The sequence below is a fragment of the Trachemys scripta genome, chromosome 1 (assembly GCF_013100865.1).
Source record: "Trachemys scripta elegans isolate TJP31775 chromosome 1, CAS_Tse_1.0, whole genome shotgun sequence".
Lineage (NCBI taxonomy): Eukaryota > Metazoa > Chordata > Testudines > Emydidae > Trachemys > Trachemys scripta.
In genome coordinates this window covers 304,908,269-304,922,607 of record NC_048298.1, presented here as the reverse complement: position 1 = coordinate 304,922,607, position 14,339 = coordinate 304,908,269, and the positions used below count along the sequence as shown (strand labels likewise).

Below are 14,339 nucleotides of genomic sequence, written 5' to 3'. Positions count from 1 at the left end.
TACGTGTTTGCATTTTTTTTTATTAAAGTTATGGCACTTAATATAACAGCAGAAATAATCACATGGCTTCACAACCAGAAGCAATACAGTTTTCCAAACAGCGTAATTTCTTCCTATTACCAATAATTACTTGTGAGATTTCTGAACATAACAAGCCCTTATTTATGTGCATGAAACTGAAAAAGTCTTTGTCAGCATTTCCTCTTTTGGATTACCATGCTGCTGCACGCACAGCACCCTTGTAAACTCATGTTATTATCTGCTTGCCTTTACATTCTGTAAGTGAAATTAAACAGTTGGTAGCAAGTAAACAGTTACGACAACTGTGTCATTGGGCAACGATGAATATTTATGTTTAATGTGGCAGATTTGGAACAAAAAACAAACAAAAATTGTATTTACAAATTCCGATAATTCCTTACAAATATCTAATGTTGAGTACATTACATGACATTACCAGAAGTATTACAATTTATAAAAGAAAGTGAACTAAAAATCAAACATCTCTGGTGGCATGGTGAAAGACAAAATAAAAGGAACATTATATTGCAGCACCATCTGACATGTAACAAAAGATATTGCCTGCTATATATCAAATAATGGATTACCAAGTTGTACTATATTTCCAATGTTTGTTTGTGGAAAATATACATATATACACGCACACACAGAAACATGAAACTCAAGCATTTAAACATTTGAGAAATTAGTTTTGGTGTATGGTTTTCAAAAACCCTTCATAAAACTCTGTACATTAATGGTCACCTATCCTAGGTTATCCACATGCAGTTTTCATTAAATAAACAATGACAGGCTCTTAAACAGAAAATGTAAATTAAATACCTAATTATATTACAATTAAGTAAATGCATTCAATGCACTACATGATGTTGTATGTTAAGTCAAGTAATATTTATCAGGATTAAAATACTGTACCATTTCAAAGGTACTGTATTATCCTTTAAACGTGAGGATGTAATACTGCAGCAAACTGATAATCAGATCCAGCTGATAAGAATACTACTATGAGAGACATCGATGTCCATGGAAGATAAAAGAATAAAGAAATGTTCTGGAGTGACTCCTCTCCAAAGTTATTTTATGATTTTCATTTAGTAATTTGTCCAGTCTGATCAGTATATTAAAAAGATGACACCACGTTTTTGGAAGCATAATATTAAATGAAATAAAATCTAAGTTTATATACAAGCTTTATCTAACATACCGCTAAGCTTTGGTTACATAAAGTGCAGTTCAATTTTAACGAATTTACTGTACAGACAGCTACTTTTTGCAGCACAATCTCCCTGCAAATTTTTAAATATTCACGTTTTACAGTTTGCTTATACAATAGACTCAGTGAAAAAAAAAGGCCTGCTTACATTAATTTCAATTCTAAATACTTCAGTACCATCCAAATATGTGCATTGTATTTCTAAATTGTTTGGTACATGTAACCTCTCAGAAATACAGTAATCTGCACATATAAATTACAGTTGCATCACATCACATTAAATATCTAGTTCTTGAGAGTACAATTTTCTAACTTTCAAATCTCTCACACTTTTTGTTGTATAAAGTTTTCAAGTTTTATTATGATACAAGCAGTACACTCCATCACTCTCATGGCAACTTCAGAAGTGAACCTGTCATTTGGAATCTGTGGAAAGGGAAGCAAATCAGGATATCGAGTTTTTAAGCTATCTACTCCATAAGCTTCCAGTGTTTGAACATCATTTGTAAGTCCTTCGAGTTGTTGACTATATTCCTCTATTTTTTGTGCAAGTGCAGTTGGTTTTACATCTTTATCTGATTTACCCCTTACTGCGTAGTCAGCTGCAATCAAGGCTAACTTTGTGGAGAGATAGCATTTGAAGCACACCCATTCATTAGCATTTTTATGTAGGTCGTTTCTTGCAGCTGAAAAGTTTGCTCGAGCTTGCCTAAGCCATCTACGTGCTTCCACAGGATTACCAACAGACTTGAATGTGGGTGGTACAAAGAAACGCGCAGAGTAAGATGGCCCTGTGGAAGATGGACACTTTTCTTTATACTGTTGCCTTTCAGATTTATGGCTCGTTGCTTCTTGATTCCATGAAGTATAAAATCTTTGAAATGAAAATTTGTCTGACTGAAATCGAGAAGCTGAGGATGAAAATGTTCGTCTTGATGCTCTGTCTGTATTTTGATCTATAAAGGCCTGTTTTTCTAGTCTGTTAATCTCATTCTGTAAATGTTTGAAAACTTCATTGGCTATATCAAGATTCTCTGAATTTTTATCTGGATGCCACTTAAGATATAGCCTTCTAATAATCTTTTTCCTTTCAGATTCTGGAAGTTTCCAAGCCTGTTCAAGCACTGATGTCACTTCTCTTAATATTTCTGGCAAAGAATTCAGCTTAATCTTTTTGGGAGAGTGATGTTTTGAAGATGTTGTTTTGTGGCTCTCTCTACCAGAGAAAAGAGGAGGAACTGTCCTAGGTCCATGTGCTGGAAATTCTGTAGGACTAGTTGGGGTAGATGGCGCACTGTCCCTACTCTGAGAACTTTCATCGGGTCTTGAAAACTTGTATAAATCAAGAGAGCTCACTATTTTATACTCACTATATCCAATATCGATCTGATAAATCTTGCCTAGAAAACTGGAATTTTCATCATCTTCCCTTTCTACTTCTTGTACAATGATTGCATATGTATATGTTGGTTGGTATGATCCATATATATCACCACCTTCGGCATCAACAAGGTAACCAACATATTCACCTGGATAAAAAACATTCATTGGATCCATAAGGAGAGTGTAATGAATTTCAGCTGGTATAGGAGTTCCAGGCATAGGTAATTCAAGTTTTGATGGTTCTGAGGAGTCATACTTCACTCCTAAACTATCAAGCTTCTCACTAATTCTGTAAATATCATTGCAACCCAACATGGCAATTAAATATGAGGTATCAGAAATTAGATTGTCAGTTGCAGATTTCAGGGTCATTGCTAATGCTAAGAGGAAATTTATGTCTTTGCTGTCAGAGTGCTGTATATAAAGCAGTATTACTGCATTCCCAAATCTCTTTAAAAAAGCAAATGTTTCACTTTTACTGTGGGGAATAGGAGTAAAACCTTTAACCCTTAATGTTGTTTGCAACTTCTCAAAACAGGAAACTTTCAAGCCTTCTCGCAAGGCTTTGCACAGTCTTATGGCCTTTTCTTCATTGGCTAGGAAAGCATTGTCATTTTCATGCTTCATAATTCTAATGAGTCCTGTGATAAACTGTTCAGAAGATAATAGTAACTGCAATCTTCCCTGTAGAGAACATAATGCTCCAAACTGACATATTTTGGGAGACTCTTCATCTAACAGTTCTTCAAGAATACTGCTAAGTAGGCGAGGTCTCAGTTTCTGAGGAAACAGCATTACCAGCTTAGTGTGAAAACCATGGTCTTTTCCTAAATAACACTGGCTAAGATCAACAAGCATCTGCACACCAATGTTACCCTGTATTCTACTTTTGTAATGTGGCGCATCATCAAAAACTAAGATACTTGATTTTACCAATCTACCATCTTGACTGGGAAGGTAAAGGGCCAGATCTCTCACATTCTCAAGGTCATTTCTAACCTTAACAGAATCATTTTGCAGACTTTTAAACAGACCAGAAACAACTCTTTTAACTGTGCGCATTTCATTAGGATCCAATTGTTTTCCTTCAGAGTTCTTGAATATGCGACTTAGAACCTCAACATACTGTTTTGTTGAAATAACATCTTCAGTACCTAAGTGTTTAAATAACTGGTGGAAGGTGCCAAGCTCTAAAGGAAGTTTGTAAAGGTAAGGTTTAAAATCAGATTCATACTCAAGATTTATTACTACCTCCTCAGGCTTCAGGAGCTTCCAACCTTCTTCCACCATCACAAAAGCAACCCCTCGAAGCTGAAAGCGGAATTCTCTTTTCTCTGTACTGAGAAATTCATAGATACTCCTTAGTACTTTAGCCCTGGTTTTCACCATGTCCTCATCTAAAGTTGTTATATTGCATATATTTCTGCAGTTATTGATAACTTTGTCCAGAGGAGGATCCAAGTTAACATTAAGCATAGTTAAAACCTGCTCAAGCTGTTCTTGTGGACCAAGACTGCTTCCTTCCTGTTCCTTGATACTTAAAGGCGTTGCTTTTTCAGGAAGAATAGGACACGAAGTCCATAGCAATTGTAACACATCCGTCTGTTTGAATTTAGGGTTTACTTGTGCTCCATTGAATCTTATAAGAGGGAGTGTTCCATTAATCTCTTGATACTGAGGATGAAATCTGACAATTTCAGCAGGAGCACGCTCGGGACACAAAAAGGGAATTAAAGATAATTCTTTTAGGAAGTTTCCCAATAATAAATCAGTTCTTTCCTGGAATATGTGATGAAGGAGGACATCAACTGTACTTTGCAGTGTTTCCTTAGACCAGCTTTCTGTGTTAGCTCTCATACTGATCTCCTTAGCAAACTGTAGTAACTGTTGCTGGGAAATAATGTATTTTAGTCCTATATTCCGCAGGAATGTTACCCATGATGTAAGGAATGCCCCTTGATTCTTCGGTTTTGTGAGTTGTTCCAGTCTCTTAAAAAAATCTTGAGGTATGAACAATTTTTCAGGAAGCATAACTTCAAAGACTTTTACAGTTCTGTCATAAAAATGTTTTGCAGGTTTTAGTCTATTGCTTGCATCATGAATTATCAAAAAACTTTCCAGCTTTTCAAACAGCTGTTCCCTTATTTCTGAAGCTTCCTCAATGCCAGAGAGTCTGTTCTTTAAGTAGATCAGGTGCTCTACCTTTGCATCATAAGACAGACTTTCAATCTTTGGTAAAAGATGCTTCAAATACACTTCAAGATCATCTACAGGGACACAACCAAGCACAGTATACAAGTCTTTCAAGTTAATTTTTTCTTCAAGAAAGGCAGATGAAGTTGACTGTGTCCACTTATCCACTTCAACTGAAGGAATACTTTTTGTGAGTATGTAACATGTTCCACATTTTGAAATACTGATGTACCGACCACTAATGGATTTATAGCATGGGAGAGACTTTAAAATTTTGATGTCATCCTGTAACATCAAATTACTTAAATGGCAACTGAAGTACATTAGGAGGGCCTCAAAATCACTTTCTGCTAATTTTTCAGTCTTAAATGTCGAGGTCTGGACCATATAATGTATGGCTTTCAGAATGCTTGACGGATTATCTATATTTGCTGTATATCCTGACAACAGAGACACTAAAACATTATCTTTGGAGCATATTTTGTTCAATGCAAGCTGAATACAACCAGTTTTCATTAAAGCATGGAAAACTTTATCACTCTGAGCATTTGGGAAAACAGCTATATGCATTAAGCTGAGGGGCAGCAAGACATCACACTCTGGCACTACAAGCTGATTGACGGAGACAGTAAACTTTGTACCTGGAAGCAAAGCCCAATCCTTCAAAGTATCAACAATATCATCAAATTTTGGTTTCATATCTTCTTGGTCTTCCTTAACATTTACAGATTCACTGATAAAATGCCATGCATTTTTAAGCCAAGATTCACTTGCAAAATTTTCTTTCCATCGCACACAACTTCTGGTTTTATATTCTCTAGGCAACACGGATGATAACAAATCAGCAAAACTTGTGATATTGAAAGCTTTTGCTACATCACAGGTAAGTAAAATATTACTGTATCTCAAATACAGAGTGTTCATAAACAGATCCTTGCGAGATGGAATCAGTTCATGATATGTTGTTAAGAACCTTGGTCGCTTTGAATCAAAAACTTGCAAGACATTGTCAAGTGTAATAAGTAGTGGCAATCCCTCAATTTGGACTTCATTTTCTTCAGCATCCTTAAAGCAATAGTCAACCAGAAGTTTTAGACTGTGAAAAAGTTTCAGATTTGTCTGTTGAAGACGACAAGGCAACTTTCCAATGTGGCAATTAGAGTCTGGAGAAGAAAAGGTCATCAAAAAAAAGCGGACATCAGCAGGAGTCACATAGCTGACAGGAATATCTGCATCTACAAGACAATGGTAAAGATTTGCAGTTTCATCACAGTTATATACCAAATTGAATCCAATTTCTAGAAGTAGATGTTTGAGTCTATAAACATTTTCTGCCACTGTCTTGCGTGTTGTGATGTACTCTACATTTTTGAGGTGGTGCAACTCATCTTGTAGCAAGTTGTCAAAGAACGGCCTACCTTTGTTCGAGGTAGACATATTAACCCAAGTAATGATAACTGCAGAATGTAAATCAGAGCCATCAATATTTGGAGCCCTCACGACAGGTAAAAGGCGTTTCAAATCTTCATGAATGCAGCTGTAAACTGCTTTCACTAAGCAATACCAATCTGGCTGTAGATCAAGTCTGTTAACTGGGAAGAAAGACAAAAACTTTTTCAAAGTGTCTTTCACAACATGAACAGGCGTGTTTTGCAATACTGATACTGTAGGATCAGTGCCTGGAAAGTAACGTTTTTTCAGTTGAATCAGTAGTTCAACATAGGCTGGTGCTATTAGTGCTGTCATTAGGCTATTATTCCAGTCACTTCTTACTCCAACTCCATTATCATCCCGCCACAGATTTCTTCTGGCAGAATCTAGAGCAAAATGTCCATTCACATGAAAAGGTAACCCGGTTTCTAATGATAAAGGTAAGAAACAAAATGCCCTATGTGGTTTTTTGTAGTTGTGAGTAATGCAAGCAGCTACTCCTCCACGTGGAAAAAGGGTAATGTCTTCATTCTTGTGAGCTGATATAACACTCTTAGATACCTTTTCCATAGCTGAAAAACCTGACCTGTTGCAAATTAACCAAGATGTAAGGTTCCCTTCAGAGTCTTCGGTATCCATAGTGTAAGTAATTTGTTGCACAGGTATTTCACTTAACTGCTTTTTTTTAGTTACGCTGTCAATTACAGATGCATGGAATTGCTTCCGTTTTAATCTGTCTCCATCGGTGATTTTGCCCTTTACAGAATATAACACATTCAGTGCTCCAGTTGTTTTTTCTATTTCACAAATGGAAATTTTTTCCATGTGATTCAAAAACATTAGAAGTTCTGCTCCATCTGTGCGCAGCTTATCCAGGAGGTTTTGGACCATTCTATCTGAACATGGAACTGGGGAAATTTCTGACACTTTTGCCATTTCTGCATTTCGAAGTGGAAACCTAAACATTGTGCAATTATCCATTTTAAAGTGATTTCCTAAATAAAGGTCGAGTACATCTGAGAATTGTGTTCTGAAATCTGCATCTAAATCTCTAAACATGCGTCCAGGACTCACTGAAGTTGCACCTGGTGCATATCTAGCATGGGGATCAAAGATACAGAGTATATCATTACCAGATATGAAAGAAGGGCAGTCAGTAATGTGATACACAGAATTGAATCCTATACCATATTGTCCAGTTTTACATGGATTTCCTTCTTTAGTACCTTTTCCAAGATTCTGAATTCCTCTTATATCATCCTCTGTAAAAGGCTGATTGTTGTAAACACATAGTGCTGGTCCTTGAAGTGGTGCCCATTTCTCATCAAATATTCTATCAACTGGATGTTGTCTAGAATCAAACACAAAACAGATTTCTGTAGCTTTTGCATCATCTGCATTCTGAAGGAGCTCTTTCAGCATTTCTTTTTCAGAGGGATAGGCATTAAGAATGCTTTTAATTCTACTTGTCAATTTTTCTTTTTGTCCAAACTCAGTCCCAAGAGTAGTAAAACAGATATTAGAGGCATATCTTTCTAAAGCTTTATGTCGCTTGGGTACTGCACCAAGCTTTACTGCAACTTCTCTAGGGATATCAGCATGACAGTATTTTACCGTTGTATCTTTAACTTTTATCCAAGGACAGTCATTGTAACACAAAGATTTAGCAGGTAAAAGTGCTAGATGAGTATCTGGTAACAAAATCTCATCATATTTTTTCTCACATAATTCTTGCTTCTTCTCTCTAATGAGACTCCATATTCCTTCACTAATGATTCTCCTACAAAGCTGAAAATTCTCTTCAGTTAGCTGCTTGCTTCCCCTCTCATGATTTACAGACTCAAGAACTAGGGCAAAATCATCAACTGTAAAAGCATGTCTTACACCTACACTTTCAAATAGTTCACGGAAACTATTTTTATATTTATTAGGCAATTGATGAAGATATGGTGTTGCTTCAAAGTTCAAATGAAAACAAACTTTTGTTGGGTCAACATATGCACTCTCAACAAGAATGAAACTAAAATTTTTCAACTTTTCAATGATCACTGCTTTTGTTGTTTCATTTTGTAGCATTGCTTCATGGAGGTATTTGTAACAAGCATTGGTGATATTCTCCTGATACAATGTAATTCCATCAAATGACTTTGCAACTTCTTGCAACTGATTTATGACCATATTAACAGTTGGTTTCTTAAGCAAACCCAAGAAATCTTTGACAGCTAATGATATGGCCCCACAACCTTTAAAGGAATGGGAATTTTCATTAAGAACTGGTTGTAAAAGACAAACAATATCTTGATGATCAGCAGTGAAAAGGTCAGTTGCTGAAAACATTGTTTCAGGCTGAAAGTCACTACCCTTCCAGTGTAATGAGAAGCCGGCTGGTTTTGTGAGGAATGGGAGGAAAGGAATTGTCTGACATTTTGCAGCAAATTCTTTGGCTCTAGGATCTCTACATTTTAGTTTTTCATCAATGAGACTTAATAAAATGCTGCTTCTGAGACAGGCTGCAACATGATCATTCCTATTAATTGCGGCTACTGATTCTGCACGTTCTATTAGGTCTTCCCATGAAACATCATCTTTAGCCATACCTAACTGAACAAGTTTAACCAAGATAACTGGATTAAGGTAATCCTGACTGCTGCCATAAGGAAACCTTCCATCTTTAGCATCATACAGCTTTGCAACTCTTCCTTCAGGATGGATCAATCTTGAAGGTATAACCAAAGAATGTCTATCCAAAGAACAAGGAATACAGGGAGTAACACGAAGAATTCCTGAGAACTCCTCAACCTTTTCATTCAGAACATAACGCATCAAAGGATCACGCAGCTCTGCATCAATCTCCTGAATGTTAGGAAAAAAGACTTCCGAAAAGAACTGTCTCTCAGAGAAAGTGTTCTCTAGTAGTATATATTTACATCCTGCTTCTTCAAACCCTGCCTTTACCCAAGACGGAAGCTCCACAGCGCAAAGATTTTTTGATCCAGTTTTTCTAAGGTATTTGAGGAAGATCTTAAAGGCTGCAGGTCCAATGTCTGAACGTTTCAGTATTGAATCATCTAAAAACCTCACATTCTTCATGGAAACCCAAGATGAACCATCAGAGAACACTTTGATCCCTTCTTTCCCTTTTGCATGAGCTATATCTTCATAAATTCCTTGACATATGACAGAAAAATCATCATGCACCGAGTCAGGATCTGGCCACACTGCATAGTAACTGTAGTCAGCTAGCTCGCCATTGACTGTCATGTCACGTAAAACACAAAGTGCTTCTAAATAGGCTTTTACAATAACATGCCTCATGAATAATGTGTTCCATCTTCCTTTTGTGTCTGTTTTCCAGATCTCTTTTCGATTTGAAGTAACAGCAAAACAGCCATTGATGTGAACAGGTAAACCTGTTTTTATTCGTAGAGGTAAATAGCAGAATACTTCCCCAATGCTGTTGCAATTAGGTTTCACAATCCACTTTCGGTCCTGAGTTTCAGATAGCAGTACTCCTACTCCACCACAGGGGACAAGACCTAGTCTTTGTCCACTTTCATGTAATGAAAATTTTAAAGCATCACCAGTATCCATGCAAGAACATATGAGCCAAGTGGAAGAATCTACTGTTTTTTGTGGCAGTTCTTCAGCTGGCCTTTTCATCTGTCCAGATTTAGCCATTTCGAAGAGAGAAGATGGATCATCTTCTGGACCTCTGAAAAGTGGAGACTGTAAATCAGCGATCCGTCTAAATACATGATGAAATTCTTCTACTACTATCTGTAGGATGCATGAAGATTTTGGTGTTTCAGTGGGAAGCTTTCTATTACTGCTGCTGCAAGTCTTCATCAGTTTAGCTGCTTCCTTTAAAACACTTACAACAGGTGCAGTCAATGCTTTGGAGGAACACAGACTTTTTTTAATAGTCACTGTATCTTGTGCTACACCAGGGTCAGCTTCCTCAACTTTCAAATATTTCAGAACCATTGAATTTACACTCTGAGTGAATATTATCAGTCTATGACCACAAATGCTAAACTCATCCACAAGAGAGTAAATGTCTGCTGTATTGTAGCAAGTACTGCTGACTTCACTCACTTTAGCCTCCTGCTGAGTTCTAAAGGAAAGTCTGAAAAGTGTTCCTTTATAACTGTAAGGAGCCTCCACAGTCAACGGTAGCTGACAACCAAACACACCTATAAATGGCTTGAACTGATTAGGAAATTTTCGCAGTCTTTTCTGTTGCTTACTCCAGTTAATCTTGATCCCAGGATTAGATTTATCTCTAATATGTTTACTGAGATGGTTAATGTTTGGATCAAACATTATCATGAATTCTCGGCTCAGAATGATAGGAATATCAGTGATGTGATAAACAGAGTTGAACCCTAGTCCAAATTTCCCGACTTTATCAACTTCTTCTCTTTTTAGAGACTCACCTAATCGAGTTATATTTAGAAAATCTGAGTCAGAAAATTCAGAATTGTTGAATGACCACAAAGCTGGTCCATGACATGCTGCCATTCCTGGATCCAAAAGATTCTCTCTTATATTCATATTTCTTCTCATGTCAATCATGAAATTACATTCTGTTGCATTGGCATCATCGGCATTTTGAAGCAGCTCTTTAAAGATATCTGAAACAGAAGGGTATTCCTCCAAAATGTTTTTAATTCTTACAGTGAGAGGTTCTCTTTGCCCAGATTGCTCAAATCCCATATTTTCTGGATTAATCAATCTTGTACTGAGGCATGGCACATTTAACCACTCTGCAGTTTTCATAGGTATGTCTTCATGCACCAGAATTATTGGTTCCACAGAATCTTCAAGCAAATCATTTAAGTCATCAATTTTGATATCACAATAACAACATTCATGAATTGGTTTCATTACAAGCTTAAAAGGACATTTGATACAATATATAGGCACAGGTGTATTCAGACTTGCTGGAATCTGACTGCTGTATAGCCATCTTATAATATTCAGCATAATGTGAAGATTTTGTTTGCTCTCCTCTTCACTGAGAGATTGCTCGCTCTTTAGATATATTTTCTGAATGACCATGGAAACGTGGTCTGGTGTCAACTGCTCAATTGAACCACAACTTTTAAACAACTGGTGGAATTTAGCCATAGTTTTTGGCACACTATGCAGATAAGGTTGGAGATCAAGATCAGGTACTGACTTTATTACTGCCTGGGTAAGGGAACAAAATGTTTTACCAGTCCAGACCCAGGGAAATTTCAAGGCTTTAAAAGCATCTTTACCTTCTTCTAAGTGATCATGCATAAATCCATAAATTTCAAGCAAGATATGCTGAAATTGGTAATAGTCTTCATCACTAAAGGTTTTAGAACTGTGCCAATCAACCACCACTTTAAAGTGTTTTAAGACTGCTTTTATGCCAGGTTTGGTGGAGATACCAAGTGCTTTTTCTATATTTAAATGGACACTTTCCACAAAGGGAACTGATGAACCAACTAAAATTGCATGACCTATATTACACATTTCTGGTGGTGAACAAAAATTACAAAGGTCTCCTTTCCAAACCAGTGATCCTGGATAGTTTGGAGGTCTTTCCTTACATGCTGGAATCCATTTTAATTTTTTCAGCATTGATTTTGCTTCAGCTGACTGCAGCAACATATGATTTTTGTTTAAAACCATTAACAGAGTTCTAGCTTTTCTTAGTAGTACATCGTGGCTTGTGCGAGAATCACCTTGCAAACTTTCAATTTTATTTGCTACTCGCATAATGTCTTTTTCTTCAAGACCATTTTCATTTTTTAAACCTATTTGTCTCAGAGAATGAAGAATATCTGAAGACGCTGTAAAAATACTGGGTGGGAAGCAGATTTCCTCCTCAGCATAAAACAGATTTTGCAGTACTTCTACCTCAGGATCAAAAAGTTCATTGGCCGACACTATCTTTCCTTGTGAAATCTGAATAAATTTTAGTGATGTCAGCCAATCTAGCACATCTGTATTCTCATTTTTGAGGAAAGTGAGATTTTCAAGAACCCAGAGCATAATCTGTATTGTTTCATCATAAGAATAAAAGTCATTTTGAATATCCTGTATAATAAACTTTAGACAATCTGTGCTCTTTAACTGTTCTACTTTTAATAAGTTAGCTAAACGAATGGTAGCTTCATCACTGCTGTCAATTATTGGAATAGAAAGTCTCAGACTAGGTGGAAGTTTGGCAGTGTGATGCAACACTTTACAACCTTTTAATCCAGTAAAAGCAGTGACCCCTTCATCAGATGATTGTTCAATTCTTTTAAATATCAGTAGCTCCTGAATAATTCTTCTCTCTTTTTCACTGGCATCAGTTAAACTAGCTAAGAATCCCCTAAGAGCATCTTTATGTGTTGGAGGTAATGATGAAACTTGACTGGACAGTTTTTGCAATGACAGTTTCTCCATTATCTGCAAAACAGCACCTGGTAATGGTGGATGCACATATTTTTTTAAAAGTGGATGTTGTATAGAGGCATCTAGCTTCTTAAGTACAACACCACCAAGTTTTTGAATGATGTCAGCTAAAAATCCCGGAAGCTGTGTCTCAGATTCATCTTCTAAAATAATTGCAGGTGGAATCCTAAGTCTAATAAGTTCCACTAATACCTGGTCTTCCTCTAGGGGCATCTTCGGGATAAGTGGCATGTCATCAAACATAGTCAAGTCTTCAGAAAAGTGTATATATAGATTCTTCCAGACCATCTTAAGCCATGAAATAGATGGGTGATTTTTATCTTCTGAAACTGGATACCATTGTACCACCATATCTCTGCCAGGCCACACAGTATTCAGAACTTCTTTGATAAGCCTGGCAAATCGTTCAGGGTTCAGAAGCTGCAGTTGAGTGCATGGTCTTCCTGAAATCAAAATAAAACAATAACTCCATGAAAATCAAACAATATGGGAGAAATACTTTTTTCTGTACTTTTTTCATAAAGGAAACAGAAAAAGCAGGACAGGAAACTTCCCAATTTTTATGCTTGTTCACAAAGATGATTTCAGACCTGAACTCAAAGGTTTCATCTGACTTGGCTGTAATCAAGTCCATTACATATTAGTACAAGAAACAATTACCAGATTGCAACTGATCACTATGTTAATTTTGCACAAAGTCTTTGGGCACTCAAAAATAGCTGTAGAGTTCATTTTCAATATAAAATAAATTTCAATAAAATATTCAATAAAATACGGCAGCACATGTAGGGATTGCCCTTTTGCTTGCTTAAACTCAAACAGAAAGGCTCAGATAAATGATTTTTTTTAATTTTTTTTTTTGCATTACCCATTCAATTAATAGTTACTTATGTTTAGAAACAATGTGAAGTGTAGCCTAGTGGTTAGAACAAACAGCAGGACCATCCTAGGTACTAGCCTAAGCTTCAGTCAACCTTCAGTCAGTAAAAAAAAGCTTGGTAGCAACAAAACTACTACCTAGCAAATGCTGAATCCGGGGTTAAAACTATATATAGGAGAGAGAGAGAGAGAGTGAAAAAAATGTCTACTATAAATCAGTCTTTATTGAAAAGAATATATTTTGAACTATCCATTGGTATTCTAAATAAATAGATCATAGTTAAACCCTACAACACTTCTGTGAGATAGACAAATGGGTAAACTGAAGCACAGGGAAATTAATATATTTACCACGATGGCACTGCAAGACAGTGGCAGATCCAATAGGAGAACCCACCAATGTTGAATTTCAGACCCCTATTCTAATCACTTAACAAAACTGTTTCCCTAAAAGCAGTAGTCCAATTATAGCAAAACAGCTGCGGGGACATGGCTTTGACAGTACAAAAAATAGAACGCCAAGCTCCAGTAACAGATTATCATGAAAGCATTTTACTTTTCTACCACATATATATAATAAACTGCATTAACCCTTATACTCTAAAACCAAATCTGAAATGTGTGACAATTTTGTAATAATTACATACAAATATAATGCATCATGTATTTCTCCAACATAATATACATTCATATGCAGTAATCAATATTGGTTTTATCAAAAAGTCATTTTATATAATATGGATGTCCAAAATAAGGAAAAAGAACATAAAAAAGGAAACATGAA

The 14,339-nt window shown here is 36.3% G+C and overlaps 1 protein-coding gene across 2 annotated transcripts in view; it reads right to left on the bottom strand.

Annotated features, from left to right (window-relative positions):
• Positions 1-14,339, bottom strand: part of SACS (sacsin molecular chaperone) — a 228,363-nt gene continuing 214,024 nt past the window's right edge. For both annotated transcript variants that reach the window (XM_034758747.1, XM_034758746.1), the window contains one exon: positions 1-13,119. In XM_034758747.1, the coding sequence (XP_034614638.1) occupies positions 1,559-13,119 (11,561 nt within the window). In that variant the 3' untranslated portion in view covers positions 1-1,558. The remainder of the gene's footprint in view (positions 13,120-14,339) is intronic.